Source organism: Pseudophryne corroboree, chromosome 9, assembly GCF_028390025.1.
Source record: "Pseudophryne corroboree isolate aPseCor3 chromosome 9, aPseCor3.hap2, whole genome shotgun sequence".
In the NCBI taxonomy this organism is placed as follows: Eukaryota; Metazoa; Chordata; class Amphibia; order Anura; family Myobatrachidae; genus Pseudophryne; species Pseudophryne corroboree.
In genome coordinates this window covers 88,129,071-88,145,125 of record NC_086452.1, presented here as the reverse complement: position 1 = coordinate 88,145,125, position 16,055 = coordinate 88,129,071, and the positions used below count along the sequence as shown (strand labels likewise).

General features: G+C 50.0%; 1 protein-coding gene across 1 annotated transcript; it reads right to left on the bottom strand.

Annotated features, from left to right (window-relative positions):
• Nucleotides 1-2,448: 2,448 nt before the first annotated feature.
• Nucleotides 2,449-3,414, bottom strand: LOC134958739 (Y-box-binding protein 1-like). The gene has a single exon (XM_063941486.1). The coding sequence runs from the start codon at nucleotides 3,412-3,414 to the stop codon at nucleotides 2,449-2,451; it is 966 nt and encodes a 321-aa protein (XP_063797556.1).
• Nucleotides 3,415-16,055: the final 12,641 nt, after the last annotated feature.

Sequence of the window (16,055 nt, the reverse complement as noted above, 5' to 3'; positions counted from 1 at the left end):
AGTTTAAAATATCTTCCAGTGTGGCATTGCCTTAACTCTACATTAGCCTCTCATTATCCATAACACCAATGAACACTGCATGCGTCGTTTGGTTTCTTAGGATCATCACACAGGGGCAGATGTATTAAGCCTGGTGCAGTGATAAAGCAGTGATCAGTGTAAAGTGATAAGGTACCAGCCAATCATTACAGGTTTGAAAAATTAACAGTTAGGAGCATATTGGCTGGTGCGTTATCACCTTGTACTTATCACTGCTTTATCACTTCTCCAGGCTTAATACATCTGCCCTATAATTTTTTAATTGATCCAAATCCATGTAACATTAGATATCATTGTAGTCACAATATTAGCATGAGGCTTAATACAATTATGCTGGGTAAACACTACAACGATATATTGTTTGTTTGAGCAATGAACGATATACCTGTAACAGGCCAGCGGGCGTGTACACCTGATATGTCTATGAACAATGTAATTCACAGACATATCACCCCGACCCTGCAGCACAGCCAATGGTGATATATATATTGCAGATATTGTCTGGCTGTGTACACGGGTGACTTATCAATCACCCGTACACAGGCTGCAGGGACTGATATCACAGCTGTGCGGGCAAATTCAAATGCCCACCCAAGTGTGACGTGTAGCCCAACATATCGAGCAGCTGCTGGTAAGAGTGAATGCTTACCTAATTGGCCACTCTGCCGGCACAACGATGGGTCGTGCCCTTTGTCACCCAGGTGTGTTCCCACTTTTCAAATTTAACAGCTGAATGAACAATAGCCATGGTAAGCAGCCAATCACTAGTGTAATCCTGGTTTTAGCATAAACATTGCACAAACTCTAACACCAACAACAGCTTTATAAGAGCTCAGGTATGTGATTATGCTTTACCGACGTTCGGGATTCCGACCAAAACAGGTGTAATATCTGGTGAAGCGTACCTTGAGTTTCCCGTCTGTCCTGTTCAGCTTGTCTGTCGACCCGTTCCCAGGTGCGGCTCTTGCCGGCTCCGCGTAGACCACCTGTATAGGATTTGGGCAGAAGGGCGGAGATACCCCAGTATGGACAACACCCCCCCCAAAGTGTGTAAGGACCACTACGGTGGGATACAGTAACACAGATTTATTGTAGTAAGATGGGATATATTACACTATCAACATAAGCGCTCCTCAGCATGTCAATACACAGATTATCGTCAGGAAAGCTGATGCAGTAATATTCAAACAATATTTATATTAGTAAGTCACTAGATGGTGCTGTGGATCCAGCAAAAGGAGCCTCAGTCCCTATACACAATCCGGAGAAGTTCAAACGCGCGTTTGCACGGTAATGTTACTGCAGTGATATCTGTTCTTGCACCAAAGGGGAGGCAGGTTAGTGGCTCTTACTCCGTTAAGGTCAGTGTGTCCCTGTAGTCGGGTAGCTGCTGTGCAAGTGGTAACTCTGGCTCAGGGTTATAGTGACCGAGGCACAGTGATGGCTCAGAATCCTGCCTTTACACGGTCCTTGTGGCTGCAAAGGACCTACTCATTAAGGGGTGCAACTCCGGTCATATCAGTGGCATATATATGTATCTGAGGGTCTCTAGGTGGGTATTCTCTGACCAGCAGTGGACAAAAGGGGGGTGGAATACTGTAAGTGCTGGGTCTACCTGTGAGGTGACGATGTCTCCTCCCTCCAGCTCTTCCCCTCCAGTACAGCTGTCCCGTGCTGTGGCTCTTGTCTCCTCTCTGTGCGGTGCCTCCCTCCTTGCAGGCAGCGGCAGGGCGTCTCGGCGCCAGCGGCACTGGCGGTGGTGTTTGCGCCGCTTTCCAGCTCCCGTCCACGGCTCTCCTTACACGCTGGCCGGCGGCTCTCTCTCTCCGCGGGGCTCCGTAGCGCGCGCCGCTGCTCTCGCGTCACTCCCCTTCCGTCCCTCTCTTCAGTGCAGCTGCGGGGCGCGCTCCGTCTTCTCAGCCGCTGCTTCGTCCGTCTCGTCTCTCCCGCCGGAGCTCTCCTCCTCGCGCCAGTCCCGCCTACTCTTCTCCCGCTCTCTGGGCCGCCAATCCCCTCGAGCCTGCAGATTCTTCCATCCTGGGTCCTAGTGCCCTTCCATCAAATCGTCCGGCCAGCTGGGGTTGCCTAGCAACCGGCCAATCTATTAACCCCTGCGGGGACAGCGGTTGCGTTTGCAGTTAGCAGGGATCAGGGGACAGATACTGGGTATCACATATATATCCCCTCTGGAAGATTGTGTGTCCTCACGCATTAGGCAACATGGCAAAAGTTAATGTTACAGTCCTTCAGGACGCGTACAGTAGTAAACAGGTGATCATAATCAAGTTGGGTACCAACACACATATACATTTCAGAACAAAAACATATTTACAGGCCTAGTCACTTAAGGGTATGGCCCCCGAGGATCCCCGCCATTCTGCCACAGGTGGATCCTCCATCTCTGGTACTTTATATCATGGCGTGCAATCTGCAAGGAGCACGTGGGACACCTTTGTCACGTCTCATTGATCTTTGTATAGCCTGCTGTATCCTGAAGGCGAATTCTTCTCCCGTTATAGTTGTGTACTCACTGTTGGTTACAGGCTTCACTTCAGTGGAACAGATCTCGGACTTCTCAGCTGCCTTTGGGATCTCTATCGTGGTCTTTGGTTCAGATGGTGGTATAGCTAGTTCTAGGCTTTTGGATTTCAAGGGCTCCACTATCTTTGTCACTGCCTTGTGGCCCACTGCTTCAGTGCCCCTTTTCTGGTCGGTCACACTGGCATCTGTGTGCTCGAGATTCGCTGCACGGTAACCCACGTCTTTGCTTCTTGGGATGTACTCCCGCTTTGGTTGAGGAGGAAACTGAGGCTTAATCACTTTTTGAAGGCACTGTTGCACTGTCTCACTCTGACCCTTCACAACTGGTCTCTCACTTGTTTCCAGCAGTTCTCTTTGTTTTGGGACTTCAGGTTCTGGTGGTCGGGGCATCTGGTCAGATTGCGGAGTATCTGTGTTAGGCCTACCGGTCTCACTATCACCGTCTTTTAGTTCCTCTCTGCTTCTGCTGCACCAGTAATCAGGCTGATAGTAGAGTGTAGGCTTTCTATAACGTGGATAGCGCCAATACTGGTAACTCTCTGTGGCATGTCTGTTGCCTTGCACTGGAACACCATCAGGACCTGTGACGTTGATGGCCTTTACGCCCCTTTTTCCATTGGTCACTTCAAATTCGACCCATTCCCCGCTTCCTAGGCTTCGGAAGTACTTGTTCCGATGAGTTTTCTGAATGCCTGTATAGTGAACGTATATGGTTCTCTTAGTGTCTGTTCTCCTTATGAAGCCATAGCCACGCGTTGCACTAAACCACAATACTTGGCCTGTTGTCTTTCTTGTTCTGGTTCTTCGATCATCCCCACCAGATGGTACACCCATCACTCCGACTTGATTCTACAACACCAGTCTTGGTCCTGCTTTTCTGGGTCGTTCCTCCCATGGTAGATCTACTATCTCCACTCTTTCGGAGGTCTGTTGACATACGGTGCCTTTCGGAGCATGGAATTGATCGGTCAATCGTCGGCCCGATTCTCTTACTACCTCCCAGCGAGGACGACTCTGCCAACCTTGCTCTTGACGCCATTCTCTGTGTCTATTCCTATCTGGGTCCCTGTCGAGCTCTTCTAATCTCCGGCTCATTTGGGAGAGATTCAATGTCATCTCCGTCAGCCTCTGATTGAGCGTTTCCATAGGATCTGGTCCCGGTGGGGCTTGTGCTTGCTGGAGAACTGCTCCCACTTGGGCTAGTCCGTCTGACTTCATGGGCAGTGTGGTTTCTCTGTAGCTGTCATCTTCACTCCACTCTGAAGACGCGTCTTTCTCGACATTATTACTCTGGTTTTTCCCAAGAATCTGCAGCACCGTCTCTTTGAATTCGGAGAAGGAGCTCCCTGGTTGCTGTCGTCTCTCCATACGCATTTGAGATCGAATCGTCTCTCCTCTTGCCCCTTCCACAAACAGGTCTGTTAACGTTCTGTCTATCCCTTCGACCTCTAGTTCATCCAGAGCCCATATAGTCTTTGCAGCTTCTAGTAGGGCCAGCGCGAAGTCACGCAGTGATTCATCGGGTCTTTGTTTCCTCGCATAAAGGCGGCTCTTTAATTCCACTATGGTCTGGCAGTTGAATATGGTCACCAGCTTCTTGAAGATGCATTCGACGGTCTTCTTTTCACTGTTTTCCCATGCCTTCACTTCCCGTAGTGCCAAATCCGTCAATTGACCCATCACGATCCCTATTTTCTGTTCTTCGGTTAGTGAGTACAGGCGGAACATGGAGTAGATCTTGTCTTTAAATTCTTTGAATGTACTCGAACCCGGCACTTGTTTTCCTGCAAATGTTGGTAACCATGGTGCTCCAAAATAATATGGCATAGTCAACGGTGATGCCGCCATGGTGGTCGTGTTTCTTTGTCCGGGTGACAGTGGTAGCATCCTCCTGCCAGATGCTGATGTGGGAGTAGCGGGAACCTGTGAATCCGTCATCTTGTTCGTATCCTGTTCGCGGACACCAAATGTAATATGTGGTGAAGCGTACCTTGAGTTTCCCGTCTGTCCTGTTCAGCTTGTCTGTCGACCCGTTCCCAGGTGTGGCTCTTGCCGGCTCCGCGTAGACCACCTGTATAGGATTTGGGCAGAAGGGCGGAGATACCCCAGTATGGACAACACCCCCCCCCCCAAAGTGTGTAAGGACCACTACGGTGGGATACAGTAACACAGATTTATTGTAGTAAGCTGGGATATATTACACTATCAACATAAGCGCTCCTCAGCATGTCAATACACAGATTATCGTCAGGAAAGCTGATGCAGTAATATTCAAACAATATGTATATTAGTAAGTCACTAGATGGTGCTGTGGATCCAGCAAAAGGAGCCTCAGTCCCTATACACAATCCGGAGAAGTTCAAACGCGCGTTTGCACGGTAATGTCACTGCAGTGATATCTGTTCTTGCACCAAAGGGGAGGCAGGTTAGTGGCTCTTACTCCGTTAAGGTCAGTGTGTCCCTGTAGTCGGGTAGCTGCTGTGCAAGTGGTAACTCTGGCTCAGGGTTATAGTGACCGAGGCACAGTGATGGCTCAGAATCCTGCCTTTACACGGTCCTTGTGGCTGCAAAGGACCTACTCATTAAGGGGTGCAACTCCGGTCATATCAGTGGCATATATATGTATCTGAGGGTCTCTAGGTGGGTATTCTCTGACCAGCAGTGGACAAAAGGGGGGTGGAATACTGTAAGTGCTGGGTCTACCTGTGAGGTGACGATGTCTCCTCCCACCAGCTCTTCCCCTCCAGTACAGCTGTCCCGTGCTGTGGCTCTTGTCTCCTCTCTGTGCGGTGCCTCCCTCCTTGCAGGCAGCGGCAGGGCGTCTCGGCGCCAGCGGCACTGGCGGTGGTGTTCGCGCCGCTTTCCAGCTCCCGTCCACGGCTCTCCTTACACGCTGGCCGGCGGCTCTCTCTCTCCGCGGGGCTCCGTAGCGCGCGCCGCTGCTCTCGCGTCACTCCCCTTCCGTCCTTCTCTTCAGTGCAGCTGCGGGGCGCGCTCCGTCTTCTCAGCCGCTGCTCCGTCCGTCTCGTCTCTCCCGCCGGAGCTCTCCTCCTCGCGCCAGTCCCGCCTACTCTTCTCCAGCTCTCTGGGCCGCCAATCCCCTCGAGCCTGCAGATTCTTCCATCCTGGTTCCTAGTGCCCTTCCATCAAATCGTCCGGCCAGCTGGGGTTGCCTAGCAACCGGCCAATTTATTAACCCCTGCGGGGACAGCGGTTGCGTTTGCAGTTAGCAGGGATCAGGGGACAGATACTGGGTATCACATATATATCCCCTCTGGAAGATTGCGTGTCCTCACGCATTAGGCAACATGGCAAAAGTCAATGTTACAGTCCTTCAGGACGCGTACAGTAGTAAACAGGTGATCATAATCAAGTTGGGTACCAACACACATATACATTTATGAACAAAAACATATTTACAGGCCTAGTCACTTAAGGGTATGGCCCCCGAGGATCCCCGCCCTTCTGCCACAGGTGGATCCTCCATCTCTGGTACTTTATATCATGGCGTGCAATCTGCAAGGAGCACGTGGGACACCTTTGTCACGTCTCATTGATCTTTGTATAGCCTGCTGTATCCTGAAGGCGAATTCTTCTCCCGTTATAGTTGTGTACTCACTGTTGGTTACAGGCTTCACTTCAGTGGAACAGATCTCGGACTTCTCAGCTGCCTTTGGGATCTCTATCGTGGTCTTTGGTTCAGATGGTGGTATAGCTAGTTCTAGGCTTTTGGATTTCAAGGGATCCACTATCTTTGTCACTGCCTTGTGGCCCACTGCTTCAGTGCCCCTTTTCTGGTCGGTCGCACTGGCATCTGTGTGCTCGAGATTCGCCGCACGGTAACCCACGTCTTTGCTTCTTGGGATGTACTCCCGCTTTGGTTGAGGAGGAAACTGAGGCTTAATCACTTTTTGAAGGCACTGTTGCACTGTCTCACTCTGACCCTTCACAACTGGTCTCTCACTTGTTTCCAGCAGTTCTCTTTGTTTTGGGACTTCAGGTTCTGGTGGTCGGGGCATCTGGTCAGATCGCGGAGTATCGGTGTTAGGCCTACCGGTCTCACTATCACCGTCTTTTAGTTCCTCTCTGCTTCTGCTGCATCAGTAATCTGGCTGATAGTAGAGTGGAGGCTTTCTATAACGTGGATAGCGCCAATACTGGTAACTCTCTGTGGCATGTCTGTTGCCTTGCACTGGAACACCATCAGGACCTGTGACGTTGATGGCCTTTACGCCCCTTTTTCCATTGGTCACTTCAAATTCGACCCATTCCCCGCTTCCTAGGCTTCGGAAGTACTTGTTCCGATGAGTTTTCTGAAAGCCTGTATAGTGAACGTATATGGTTCTCTTAGTGTCTGTTCTCCTTATGAAGCCATAGCCACGCGTTGCACTAAACCACAATACTTGGCCTGTCGTCTTTCTTGTTCTGGTTCTTCGATCATCCCCACCAGATGATGGTTCTTCGATCATCCCCACCCATCACTCCGACTTGATTCTGCAACACCAGTCTTGGTCCTGCTTTTCTGGGTCGTTCCTCCCATGGTAGATCTACTATCTCCACTCTTTCGGAGGTCTGTTGACATACAGTGCCTTTCGGAGCATGGAATTGATCGGTCAATCGTCGGCCCGATTCTCTTACTACCTCCCAGCGAGGACGACTCTGCCAACCTTGCTCTTGACGCCATTCTCTGTGTCTATTCCTATCTGGGTCCCTGTCGAGCTCTTCTAATCTCCGGCTCATTTGGGAGAGATTCAATGTCATCTCCGTCAGCCTCTGATTGAGCGTTTCCATAGGATCTGGTCCCGGTGGGGCTTGTGCTTGCTGGAGAACCGCTCCCACTTGGGCTAGTCCGTCTGACTTCATGGGCAGTGTGGTTTCTCTGTAGCTGACATCTTCACTCCACTCTGAAGACGCGTCTTTCTCGACATTATTACTCTGGTTTTTCCCAAGAATCTGCAGCACCGTCTCTTTGAATTCGGAGAAGGAGCTCCCTGGTTGCTGTCGTCTCTCCATACGCATTTGAGATCGAATCGTCTCTCCTCTTGCCCCTTCCACAAACAGGTCTGTTAACGTTCTGTCTATCCCTTCGACCTCTAGTTCATCCAGAGCCCGTATAGTCTTTGCAGCTTCTAGTAGGGCCAGCGCGAAGTCACGCAGTGATTCATCGGGTCTTTGTTTCCTCGCATAATGGCGGCTCTTTAGTTCCGCTATGGTCTGGCAGTCGAATATGGTCACCAGCTTCTTGAAGATGCATTTGACGGTCTTCTTTTCATTGTTTTCCCATGCCTTCACTTCCCGTAGTGCCGAATCCGTCAATTGACCCATCACGATCTCTATTTTCTGTTCTTCGGTTAGTGAGTACAGGTGGAACATGGAGTACATCTTGTCTTTAAATTCTTTGAATGTACTCGAACCCGGCACTTGTTTTCCTGCAAATGTTGGTAACCATGGTGCTCCAAAATAGTATGGCATAGTCAACGGTGATGCCGCCATGGTGGTCGTGTTTCTTTGTCCGGGTGACAGTGGTAGCATCCTCCTGCCAGATGCTGATGTGGGAGTAGCGGGAACCTGTGAATCCGTCATCTTGTTCGTATCCTGTTCGCGGACGCCAAATGTAATATGTGGTGAAGCGTACCTTGAGTTTCCCGTCTGTCCTGTTCAGCTTGTCTGTCGACCCGTTCCCAGGAGCGGCTCTTGCCGGCTCCGCGTAGACCACCTGTATAGGATTTGGGCAGAAGGGCGGAGATACCCCAGTATGGACAACACCCCCCCCCCCCCAAAGTGTGTAAGGACCACTACGGTGGGATACAGTAACACAGATTTATTGTAGTAAGCTGGGATATATTATACTATCAACATAAGCGCTCCTCAGCATGTCAATACACAGATTATCGTCAGGAAAGCTGATGCAGTAATATTCAAACAATATTTATATTAGTAAGTCACTAGATGGTGCTGTGGATCCAGCAAAAGGAGCCTCAGTCCCTATACACAATCCGGAGAAGTTCAAACACGCGTTTGCACGGTAATGTCACTGCAGTGATATCTGTTCTTGCACCAAAGGGGAGGCAGGTTAGTGGCTCTTACTCTATTAAGGTCAGTGTGTCCCTGTAGTCGGGTAGCTGCTGTGCAAGTGGTAACTCTGGCTCAGGGTTATAGTGACCGAGGCACAGTGATGGCTCAGAATCATGCCTTTACACGGTCATTGTGGCTGCAAAGGACCTACTCATTAAGGGGTGCAACTCCGGTCATATCAGTGGCATATATATGTATCTGAGGGTCTCTAGGTGGGTATTCTCTGACCAGCAGTGGACAAAAGGGGGGTGGAATACTGTAAGTGCTGGGTCTACCTGTGAGGTGACGATGTCTCCTCCCTCCAGCTCTTCCCCTCCAGTACAGCTGTCCCGTGCTGTGGCTCTTGTCTCCTCTCTGTGCGGTGCCTCCCTCCTTGCAGGCAGCGGCAGGGCGTTCTCAGCGCCAGCGGCACTGGCGGTGGTGTTCGCGCCGCTTTCCAGCTCCCGTCCACGGCTCTCTTTACACGCTGGCCGGCGTCTCTCTCTCTCCGCGGGGCTCCGTAGCGCGCGCCGCTGCTCTCGCGTCACTCCCCTTCCGTCCCTCTCTTTAGTGCAGCTGCGGGGCGCGCTACGTCTTCTCAGCCGCTGCTCCGTCCGTCTCGTCTCTCCCGCCGGAGCTCTCCTCCTCGCGCCAGTCCCGCCTACTCTTCTCCCGCTCTCTGGGCCGCCAATCCCCTCGAGCCTGCAGATTCTTCCATCCTGGGTCCTAGTGCCCTTCCATCAAATCGTCCGGCCAGCTGGGGTTGCCTAGCAACTGGCCAATCTATTAACCCCTGCGGGGACAGCGGTTGCGTTTGCAGTTAGCAGGGATCAGGGGACAGATACTGGGTATCACACAGGCATCCTGATGCTAAGAATCCCGTATACTTCCCCACCCCCCTATCCCTCTAACCCTAACCCTCCCTTCCACAGCCCTCAGGCCTGACCTTTGTTAGCCTTGGGCCTAGTGCCCGCCTACTGCATCCACAGGTCAAAGGCCTGAGATTTCCTCATGGGCCTAGCCCCTGATACCTGGTGGTCTCTGGGTTATAAATAGGCAATAGTGGCCCACTGCTACCTACCCTGCTGGGTGGGAGATCCTGCAGTGAGAAACTTCGTTAAGCTCTTTTCCCTTTCCACAACTGCAGAACTCTCTGGTCCTCAGCTTCTGCGCTGGCCTGCACGACAGTCGCCATCCTCTGTGATTTGCCGCCTGCTGGCCTGATCTTGCTGGCTTCTGGCCTCTTCCGCGGCCGCTGGAGCTCTTCTCCTCTTCTGGAGCTCTTCTCTGCTCCCTCTATGCCAGCGTACTGAGCTCTTCTGCTAGGCAGCGTCTAATATAAGACGCTGGGAATGGGCAGAGCTATAAAGTAGCAAGCCCTTATTGACTCACCATGGCCACTTCTCATTGGCTGCCACTCCGCAAGCTGTGATTGGCTTACGGAGGGCGCCAGTTTCAAATCCCCGCAGCCTGATTGGATGAGCTTGAATCCTTTCGGATGCGAGAATATCCACACCAGCATCCCAACGCCACTCCTCCGCCGCAGCTCCTCCGCCTCCCACCAGACCCAACGATGCCACGCACTGGTGAGCAACCCCCGCTCTCTCTTCAGCTGGGCACCCTTCCACATACATTTGATGACAGCTGACCCACTATGATGGAATCCAGGCTCCTGACATTATCGATACTGTACAAATGCATTACTTTATTCTAATCACCGGCAATAGGGAACGATTCAACCTTCTCCATTTCTTTGACACTGGCTTTGAATCTTGTTTTGCCTCCCTTAAAAACACAGTATATACCAGAGCCTGATTAATTTGAAATAAATCAGTATAAAGGAAAATAACTATTAATAAAATTAAAAAATAAATGTAATTGGAAGAGATGACAGCTCAGATCAGCTAATTAATGTATAAGATTATTCCTGCAACCCTGAAGCTTCCCCATGCCTGGAGGACCAAGAATAAATCTCCAAGTTGTCGCTATCTGAAGAGGGATCCAATCAGGGCGGAACTCCCGGAGGCAACGGAGTCCGTTGCCGCCGGGCTCCAGTCCTGAAGAGGGCACCTGGCTCCAACACTGTCCCCCTACCATGCCCTTTCTGCCATCGCTTCCATAAAAGAGCTACCCACCGAGCGGAGGTGGAGCGGCGCCGATCAGCATCAGCGCGGCGCTCCGCCTCTGTGACTGCTGTGCTGTGTGGTCGCGGAGGACCACACACACAGAATAATTTACCCCGAAACTCCGCAAGCCTACCCGTCCGTCACCAGGAGTCCCCAGCAGCCACAGGCAGATTGGCTGGCCCGGCCGTAGACTGCAGATGGCTCCAGGACACATCACCGGGGCTGCCTCCAGCAGCTCAATATACACTTGCGGGTGGTTGGCCACTCCTCTGGGACCAGCGGCCGCCTCAGCTGTTCTAATCCCGGATGTCAGACAGAGGGTTCTGAGCTGCAGGTGCTGCGCATCACGTTACAGGAACCCCAGCATGGGACACAGGAGGCCGTGGGCAACAGGGCTGGCGCTGCTGCTTCTTCTGCAGGTCAGTCACTGTCTGCTTGCCTTGTGTACATCTGCAGGTTACAGCTCCAGCCTCATGTCCTGCGAAATGCTTCACCCCATACCTCTCACCTGCTGGCCCTGACTGCTCCCTATGCCCCATGACTGCTCTATGCCCCCTGACTGCTCCCTATGCCACCTGACTGCTCTCTATGCTCCCTGACTGCTCCCTATGCCCATTACTGCTCTCTATGCCCCATTACTGCTCACTACGCCCCCTAACAGCTCCTTATTCCCCTGACTGCTCCCTATGCTCCCTGACTGCTCCCTACGCCCCATGACTGCTCCCTATGCCCCCTGACAGGTCCTTATTCCCCTGACTGCTCTCTATGCCCCCTGACTGCTCCCTATGCCCCCTGACTGCTTTCCATGCCCTCTGACTGCTCCCTATGCCCCCTGACTGCTTTCCATGCCCTCTGACTGCTATCCATGCCCTCTGACTGCTTTCTATGCCCCTGGATGCTCTTTATGCCCCCTGACTTCCCCTATGCCTCCTGACTGCTCCCAATGCCTCATGACTGTTCCCTATTCCCTTTATGCCCCTGACTGCTCCCTATGCTCCTTGACTGTCCTTTATGCCCCTAGACTGGCCCTATGCCCCCCTGACTACTGCCTATGCCCCTGATTGCTCCCTATGACTCTGGCATACCCCTGACTGCTCCTTATGCCCCCTGAATGATACCTATGCACCCTGACTGCTCCCTATGTTCTTGAAACACTGGCTTATGAGTGCACCTTATGCCCTCTGACTGATCCCTTATGTCTGTGACCGATCCCTATGCCCCTGACACACCTTTGACTGCTCCCTATATCTCTGAGGCACTGGCCTCTGACTGCACCAGATGTCCCCTTTTTCCTGTACCTCAGACCTAGCAGGAAAACTGCCTGACAGCCTCTCCCTCACTGCCTGTCATCATCTCTGTAGCGTCATCCACTGTCTCACCCAGTATCCCACTCCCTGTCACCAAATGCCACTCTGTCGCCGACTATCTATTCATGTCACCTCTCTCTTGCTTGTCAGCCTCTTCCTGTCATTCAGTGCCTCTCCCCATCATCCTCTACATCATCCACAGCCTCCCCCCTGGTGTTATACACTGCATCCACCTATCATACATTCCCATACCCTCCAACATTTTACACTGAAAAATTGGTACAAATTGGAAAAAGGGGCATGGCTGCGGGTAAAGGGGGCGTGGCCACGCCCATTTTCCTATACTTTCAATGGAAGTTTGGAGAGCCAAAAATCGGTACAGACTTTGAAAAAAAGGTACTGTACCTATTAAAAAGGTACAGTTGGAGGGTATGCATTCCCTGGTATCCCCCACTGCCTCTCCCTGGCATCACCGACTGCTTCTCCATCTCCCACTATCTCTCCCTGTCAGTTCTCCCTGTCATCTACTGCCTCACCCCGTCATCCTCTACATCACCCACTGTCTCTCCCTTGGGTCACCCACTGTATCGTGGTGAGAGCATGATGAAAACGAGGGCACTGGGGAAAGGGGGACATGGCTCATGTGAGGGGGGGGGGGGAGGACATGGCTCACATGGGGGAAGGGGTGGACATTGCTAAAACACACTGGGGAAAGGAGGATATAGCTCACACAGGGGAAGGGGGGAAATAGCTTGCAAAAGGAGTAAGGAGGGCATGGCTCACACAGGAGAAGGGGCAGCATATCTCACACATGTGAAGGGGGATGTGGCTCACTAAAGAGGGAAGGGGTGATATCACTCACACAGGGCAAGGGGGGAACATGGCTCACACAGGGGGAAGGGGGACATGGCTCACACACGGACCAGGGAAAGGTGTTATATGGCTCTCACAGGGGGAAGGAATGGGACATGGCTCACACAGGGGCCAAGGGAGGGAGGACAACACATGGGCCCCTAGTTATAATAAAAGGGAAAGACCCGCCAAGCAGTCATGTGAGGGACGCCACAGCCTCAGACATACAGTAATTGAGTTTGTATGTCTTAATTTTCCTATCAGTGCCGATGTGTGTGTTATTTTTCCTATCGGCGCCATTGTGTTTATTATTTTCTTAATAATGTGTTTTATTATTTTTGCTGTAGTGACCTATTTTTTTCCCATTATTTTCACTGTGGTGACCTGTTTATTTTTGTTCGCTGTGGTGGCCTATGTGCTGTATTATTTTCCTGAGGTGGCCTATGTTCTGTATTATTTTTCTATCAGTGCCAATGTGTTTTATTATTTTCCTTCAGGGGCTTATGTGCTTTTTGTGGTGGCCTATGTGCTTTATTTTATATCAGTACCAATGTGTATGGTTTTTTTTCCTATCTGTGCCAATGTGTGTGTCTGTGTTTTTTTAACTACAATGGGGTCTGCAATGTAGTGTAGGGTACAATGGGGTCGGTAATGTAGTGTAGGGTACAGAGGGGTCAATCATTTAGTGTAGGGTGTAAATGGGTCAATAGTTTAGGGTATAGAGGTGTCAGTGATTTAATGTAAGGTATAGAGGGGTCGGTGATGTGATGGCGGGTATAAAAGAGTCAGTTAAAATACTATTTTTTGAGGGGGGGGCACAGCATTTTATCTTGCCTCCGGGCAACTGGGATGAAGTTACGCCACTGGATCCAATAGTGATCGACCTTGGACATATTCCACAGTACAAGGTCTCAAAATACAAATGTTGTCATAGTAAAAGCTGCAAGAAACAGCCATCTTCACCGTTGTCATCTGAGGAACAACAGTCATTGTTGACCTTCCAAAGTTGACCTTTCATCCTTCCATTGTGTCTGAATCTTTGTAACGGCCGTTAGCTCCAGGTTCTGGGACTTTAACACCCTTCCATGATTTTGTTTATAAATGTTGTGTTAATTGTAAAAAAAAATTATGCGTTATGCAGAATGACCTATAAAAGTCAGAAAAACTACTGTGCAAGAAATACATTAAAATAAAAATTTCAATTGCAGCAAGTATCTACAGAACTTCTTATAGTTGGCAACACGCAGTATGTAAATAACATTTTTGGAGTGTCATCATGTGTATCCATTACAGAGGGGACAATACAGTGATATTATGTTTGTTAGCAAGATGTGGCTGGCTTTTAATATAATGCATGTCAAGTGCACAGCTTTCCCTCCATCAGATATACACAGAATTTTGAAGAGGAACTAGAAAAAAAGCCTCCAACAAGACCTTCTTTTGTCTGTGTCGCTGTAGGCTTTTAAAAACATCATTTTGCCTCAAAAAGAAGTTGCAACTTTCTCCTTATCTGCCATTATAATACAGATGAGTGTTGCAAAACAGAGGTGTAAGTGCCAACAAAAAAATCTAACAAGTAGCAATAAAAGAGGGATATATAATAAATTAGTTTCCAACATCTTAGAATGATTTCCAAGGACACGGACCAGGGACATCTCATTTTAAAAGAAAATTTCTTTTTGGGTTTTTTTTTTTTGCATTTTGCTCCTCTGCTAAATGTGAACTGAAAGAGCCTAGAGGCCATTCATATATGGTAAAACTTTTGCTGTATCTAGCCTACAAAATAGGACATTTGTATTGTACTGTATATCTCAGATATATTTTGATTCCACTGGTTGTCACAAGTGTGGAAGGACTTCTCATTTCATGTCAGCATCTGCATGTGAAAACATTGCTGTTTGTTACTATACTAACCTCGCTAGAGATCAACAACCTTTCTTGTCCAGTTAGTAGTGATGTGCACCGGAAATTTTTTGGGTTTTGTGTTTTGGTTTTGGGTTCGGTTCCACGGCCGTGTTTTGGATTCGGACGCGTTTTGGCAAAACCTTACCGAAATTTTTTTGGCGGATTCGGGTGTGTTTTGGATTCGGGTGTTTTTTTCAAAAACCCTCAAAAACAGCTTAAATCATAGAATTTGGGGGTCATTTTGATCCCATAGTATTATTAACCTCAATAACCATAATTTCCACTCATTTTCAGTCTATTCTGAACACCTCACACCTCACAATATTATTTTTAGTCCTAAAATTTGCCCCGAGGTCGCTAGATGGCTAAGCTAAGCAACCCAAGTGGCCGACATAAACACCTGGCCCATCTAGGAGTGGTACTGCAGTGTCAATCAAGACAGGATGGCCCTTCCAAAAAATACTCCCCAAACAGCACATGATGCAAAGAAAAAAAAGAGGCGCACCAAGGTCGCTGTGTGACTAAGCTAAGCGACCCAAGTGGCCGACACAAACACCTGGCCCATCTAGGAGTGGCACTGCAGTGTCAGACAGGATGGCACTTCAAAAAAATAGTCCCCAAACAGCACATGATGCAAAGAAAAAAAGAGGCGCACCAAGGTGGCTGTGTGACTAAGCTAAGCGACACAAGTGGCCGACACAAACACCTGGCCCATCTAGGAGTGGCACTGCAGTGTCAATCAAGACAGGATGGCCCTTCCAAAAAATACTCCCCAAACAGCACATGATGCAAAGAAAAAAAGAGGCGCACCAAGGTGGCTGTGTGACTAAGCTAAGCGACCCAAGTGGCCGACACAAACACCTGGCCCATCTAGGAGTGGCACTGCAGTGTCAGACAGGATGGCACTTCAAAAAAATAGTCCCCAAACAGCACATGATGCAAAGAAAAAAAGAGGCGCACCAAGGTCGCTGTGTGACTAAGCTAAGCGACCCAAGTGGCCGACACAAACACCTGGCCCATCTAGGAGTGGCACTGCAGTGTCAGACAGGATGGCACTTCAAAAAAATTGTCCCCAAACAGCACATGATGCAAAGAAAAAAAGAGGCGCACCAAGGTGGCTGTGTGACTAAGCTAAGCGACACAAGTGGCCGACACAAACACCTGGCCCATCTAGGAGTGGCACTGCAGTGTCAATCAAGACAGGATGGCCCTTCCAAAAAATACTCCCCAA

What these genes read in the sequence shown, in the direction of transcription:
- LOC134958739 (XM_063941486.1), bottom strand. Translation starts at nt 3,414, where the DNA reads ATGGGTGTACCATCTGGTGGGGATGATCGAAGAACCAGAACAAGAAAG.